Genomic DNA, 6,000 nt, shown 5'->3' on the forward strand with positions numbered 1-6,000 from the left:
TGCTGGAAAATACATTATTATTCACTCTTATGTTAAAAAAAACAGCACATGGTTATAACGGAAGGGTTGACAAATTTCTCATTTTGTAGGGGTCATCCTATTATGACGATACAAGCAAGAAGTTTGTGAAACATTACCTGTTATTCAGTTGCTCAATGTGTTATTTAGAAATATGTAGTGAATACTAATTTATTAAATATATGTATAAAGTTAGAGAAAACCTTGTGCACAAGTTTTTAATGTAAGTTTAAAATAGATTATTAATTATTATTTATTTTTGTGTGTAATTAGAAACACAAGGTGTGAAGTAAAAACCTGTGGTTCGACAGCCCTTGAAGGGCCTAGGCAGATTTCCAGACTGCCAGCCCCCCTCCCACAATCCTACCTAGAGGTGTGGAGATCTTCAACAGTTAATGGGGTGACGTGACATCTCCACAATGAATATAATAAATTGAATATTTTGTAATTAGAGTAAACAGTATTTTTCATACTGCATCATCAGATGCTCATGTGATAATTGAGATTTGAAATTTTGAGTTCTGTTGTAATTTAACATACAGGGTGACAATTAATGAACTATATGAAATAAAACTGAAATTAGTGACAAACCACGTAGTACACAAACTATATTGCACATGTAAACGGATTTAGGTTATGACATGTTCGATATGTCTGCCATCTCTGGCGATGATGTGGGGCAGACGAACAGCAAAATTCTACTTGACCCGCTGAAGTGTCGATACATCGATGCTGTCGATGACCTCCTGAATAGCAGTTCCAGCTCGGCAATGGTTTTGGGGTTATTTCTGTACACCTTGTCCTTAACATAGTCTCACAAAAATGAGTCACATGTGTTCAGATCTGGGGAATATGGCAGCCAAGCGAGTTCCCTTCCAGTGCCCTCTGGGTGCGCATACACATACGAATTCCCATCATGCCCTGTGGCCAGCCACGCAGTTTGGACATCATCATGCGAACCGTTCAGAAATTATGACGGTTTAATTTCATATAGTTCATTAATTGTCACCCTGTATATTGCCACATGAAGTCAGCAGGTGACTGGAAATAATGCAGGAATCTTGTGTTACACATGTGGCAGACTAATTTTGTTCAGAGAGTTGATCATTGTATATCCTGTACATGGTCATAGTTATCGAACGTACATGCTTCTCTGTTATTTACTTGTAATTACTAGAAATGAAGGATAAATTGAATATAGTCTACTTTTTTATTTCTATGCTTAATAGATTTTGCTAGGTTTTTGTATTGTAGTACAAAATTAATATTTTCCAATAACAAAGCACCACCTTTACATTTTGGGTGTAAATGGAACTAAAGCTATAGTTTTAATCTAAATCATAAAAGTTGTAGGGCCAGTCCCCATGTCGGAGTGGTTAGCACATCGCTCTAGGATTCCAGGGATCCTGGGTTCGAATCCCAGTCTGGGTATGGATGTTTGTGTGTCCATCAATTTCATCATGTCATCACTCATCCCCATATTCGCAAATTTACCAGAAATGGCACAAAAAGGGAAGTAAAATAAAGCAAAGCAAATAAAAGTTGTAGGGTATTTATGGCTGAACATTTGTCAGTAAAAGTTAAGTTTTTTATCCTAGTGTGTAATTTGTTAGTTTTTAAATGGCCAGTAAGTCTGTATTTTTCTCCCCCTTTTTTATTCTGTACTACCTGATTACCCGGTGTTGCTTGCGTATTTATTTATTTATCCCAATCTTGTATTAGACAGGAAAATAATGAATTCTAACTAGGTAAAATATAATAAATGTTAAATGTGATTGTAAATGTCGCCAATTACAAATGAAATGTATTTCTTGAAAATTAGGGTGAATTACGTATAAACAAATTACATACAACTTGGTTTCGTTAACACGTTTTTAAATTATATTTTGCGAAACCTACAAAAGAGTACCTCTAAAACAGAATTTCACAGAACTGAGTTACTGTAGTACGAAGAAGAATTTATCAAGAACAAATCAATTGTGTGTGAATTGATTGATTGATTGAGTTGGTGTTTTAAAGTTCACTTTATGCACACTACAGCTAATCTGGAATGGACCTATAGTTGGAAGTGGGATCCGAGCCACTATATGCCTCAACAGGGTGTCGAACCCAGGACTACTTGATTACAATACCAATTACTTTCTTTCTTCTTTCCGTTGGAGTACAATTTCTCCAAACAACTCTTATAAACACACACACTCACACACGAACGCCCGCTCACAGAAATCGGACTGAATATTAAAATAAAAATGCACTGCACTCAGCCAAAAGCTCTCCGCCTATTAACGTTGTTCCTTCAAATATGAACAGAGCCTGAATGAGAAGAATGGAAGTGTCCCGTTGTTGACTGTTTAACCAGATGTTTAATCATGTGTTTCTGTGGGCTCGCGAAAATCCTGAAGTAAGTCAACCCGGCAACAGTGCGTCACTAGCAGAGCGAGTGGTTCCACACCGGTTGCTAGCGCATCCCGACTGGAACAACATTTCTTTCGCATGCAACTTGATTTTTTGATGACACAATTTGTTCTTTTCATGAGAACATTGTTTTGGTGTGGACTACTCAACAAGGCTAGTCAGTCCAGTGCTGCCACCACATGCCAGTCAGTGGAACTACTGCATGTCACATTTAGAGGCAGAAAGAAAGCCATTGTTTGATTATTTGATTCAGTGTTGCTACTAGTGACAATCAACATGTTGAATAATCCCTTTTTTATTCTGGGAACTGTTCCGAGCCATCCCATGTGAAACTGGACGAACAAGGTTAATTTATTTTTATTGAAAGTATCACTTATTATATATGAAATTAAAGGGAACACTATGCAGAATTTGGAATTATTAATACAGACATAGTTCCATGGCTTTTAAATAACATTGTTTTAAACCTATTACTTTTTATAGTAGAAGTATAGTATAGTATAGTATAGTAGAATAGCCACTGTAGCTCAGTTGTTATGGCATCGGTCTACCATGAGAGAAACCCGGGTTCGATCCCCAGCTTGGGAGAACTGGAATTTTTTCCACCTGTTCAAGCGGCTTCAGCGCCCACCCAGCGTCGTATAAAATGGGTACTTGGAGGAAACTCCAGGGGGGGGGGTAAAGGGGGCCAGGGGCCACACCCCCTATAGCACAGAGGAGCACTTTACCTTTTAGAAGTGGGATTTTGTGTGTGGTGTTCCACATATTTACTTTCATTATGATATATTATTATACCATTCATTCATTCATTGTTTTCTGCCTAATTGGCAGGTTTTTCACTGCAATCTCCAGCTTTCCCTGTTCTCTGCCTTACGCTTCGTAATAGCATACGACCCAGTTAATTACCATAAGAAATCTAAATTAATTCTAATTTCATTCTAATTATCTCATGTGTTGTTTCTATATCTTAAGCTGTGAAGTATTCTACTTCGTTTCTGAAACAAACCTTAGTTTGAAGAATCTATTTATGATAATTTTCATACTCTTTGCATTGTTTCATAATTCTACAAAGTAAATAATGTGCATGATGCCACATTTGTCACACCCGTCACAGCCAAAAATGTTTATATAAAAAGTATAAGTATATAGTAATAATTTTAGAAACAAGGCACCTAAATGTTGAGTAAAGTTTGCTTTGTGGAAATAAAATTGTTTCAGAAAACCCATTTACTTAAGAGAGTTTTCTGAAGCTCCTAAAGTCATGTCTCGGAAGTGTCACATCCGTCACAAGTACGAAAAATGTATTTTCTGTACCTGAGAATTGAGATGGAGGGAGAGGAATATTCTGAAATTAAACAACTTTCATCAAGGAAAATGAAATTACATGAATTGATAGTTACGTATTTTAAGGTGTTAAAATAATTTAAAAAATGAATGTTGATTTGTCAGATCTGTCATGATGGAATTGCACTCGTTAATCTTTAAAATTGTTTGTCTTACAGTTGTCTATCATGATGGAAAGGAAGCTACCAAGGGGCACTACATCACTGATGTTTACCATGCAGGGTATGGTGGGTGGGTGAGATACGATGATAGTGTTGTGAAAACTGTTCTGGAATCACAAGTGTTAAAGCCAAGAGTACCAAGAGTCCCGTACTTGTTGTACTACAGACGGGGAGACACGCTGGTCGGTACATCTTAACTACCTCCATCTGATAAAAATAATTTACAGTGGTGGTAGTTTGTAGGAAGTACACAGTTCTCGTGAAAACTAAAATTGACCTTCTAAAGCGTAATCTTGATTGTGCATATATGTAGCATCAAAGTGTGTGGACAGTGTAGTGTCTACCTGCCATTAAAAGACTACAGACATAATGACTTTTATTAAAAGGAAAATGAAAAAAATAGTGAGAATGCAGATAGTGCAACACAAGTGGAAATCTGTTTTAATTGTGAAGAATTTACATTTTGTGAATAATTTATCCTGGTTTTATTGTAATTTCTCTGCAAGCAGAGGATTATGTGATGTGATAAAATATATACATATATGTATATGAATATACTTTTGACAATATAACATCAGAAGTTGATTCCTAACAATAACTGGTGACAAGATAATGTAATTGTTACTCATCATTTGTTGAATTGTTGGAATGTGATGTTAATCAATTTGAAAAGTAGTGAAGTGCACTTAATAAGCTAAATTAAAAGTAGTGAAAAAAAATAAAGAAGCTTGCTGTGGTTTTTATTAGGAATATTGAATAGTATAGTATGTCTCGAGCTGTTAACTATGGATTTCAAAGAATGAAACCTTATTTTGAATCTGTGATACAGGGGTGATAAAAGTATGTCGTAAGTAGTAACCTTTATTTTAATATCGTAACTATTGCTTTTTTTCCTGTCGATAATATCAGTGATTGCATACTTGGCTTCGGTTAAATGTCACAATTATATAAAAAAAATGTATCCTTGACGTACAGCTATTATGAAGCCTTTGTGTTATTTCTTTTACTATGAATTTTGTTGAACTTTTGTATTTACATAATGTGAAATTGTATGTATTTTGGATGAAATGACTTTGTAAAAAAACATACTTTTTGCCTAGCATAGTGAAAGAAAACATACTTTAATTCTCTTTCTGTATCTTATTTTCATTAATTTTTTTGTATTATAGTTTAAATGATCAACTTTAGGAATTAACATAAATTAAAATTTCATCTATAAATAGGAATTTAATATATTTATGAGTAATATGAAGGGGTTTTGAAGCCGCAAGCTTGACACTTTAAACGTCCAAAATGGGGTTAAGAGAGAAATATAAGATGACTGAAAATGCAGTAGTGATGCATTTTTTTAATGCTGAAGACATTGATACAGATTTGAGTTTTGTGGTCATTGCTGTTTCTCATCAATCTGTCTTCCACTGTTATTTTCCGATGCTGCTTTTTGTGTGTGTGTTTTTTGTTTGAGCTTTACACTGTGAGAAAAATATAGGTTAGCACCCACTATGTACTAGAAGCACCTTATTTTCTGTACAGCCATTTAGTTTTGTAAGTAATTCAATTTACGTGGATCCCTCCTAAGTAGCCTATTTATTGCTTCATTTTCTTTGAGCAAATATATGATGTGAAAGGTATATCAGGTTCTTTGCAAGTCTGAGGGAATATATTAAACTATTGCCTTGCAGTCCAGAATTTAACATGCGGAAACTATATTGGTTATACTAGTAATATCGTAGGGAATTGTGCCTTGTACCCAGAAAGCAGTGTTCTTGTCCAATGCGATCTTCACTTCTTGAGATATTAAATAGTATCGAGTGGTGTAGAATAGCAGAGCTGTTTTTAGAACTAAGTACTAGGTGTTCTGGACCCGTTAAACAATCCTATTTGTATATCATAAAGGTGCCAAATGAGACAGATATCCATGAAGTATATCTATTGTTGTTCAATCAACTGATAATCTTGTATCCAGCAGAGAATGACAATTGAAGGTCACTGGTTCCACTTTACAATGATTTGTTTATATTCGTTATTAATTTGCAGAATCTACTATATATATATGTGAGAT

At 35.0% G+C, this 6,000-nt stretch overlaps 1 protein-coding gene across 2 annotated transcripts in view; it reads left to right on the forward strand.

Annotated features, from left to right (window-relative positions):
- Usp10 (ubiquitin specific protease 10) overlaps positions 1-5,068 on the forward strand; it is a 59,607-nt gene extending 54,539 nt beyond the window's left edge. For both annotated transcript variants that reach the window (XM_083144061.1, XM_083144062.1), the window contains exon 10: positions 3,936-5,068. In XM_083144061.1, the coding sequence (XP_083000187.1) occupies positions 3,936-4,135 (200 nt within the window). In that variant the 3' untranslated portion in view covers positions 4,136-5,068. The remainder of the gene's footprint in view (positions 1-3,935) is intronic.
- Positions 5,069-6,000: the final 932 nt, after the last annotated feature.

Source organism: Lepisma saccharinum, chromosome 22 (genome assembly GCF_977018435.1).
Source record: "Lepisma saccharinum chromosome 22, izLepSacc3.1, whole genome shotgun sequence".
Classification (NCBI taxonomy): domain Eukaryota; kingdom Metazoa; phylum Arthropoda; class Insecta; order Zygentoma; family Lepismatidae; genus Lepisma; species Lepisma saccharinum.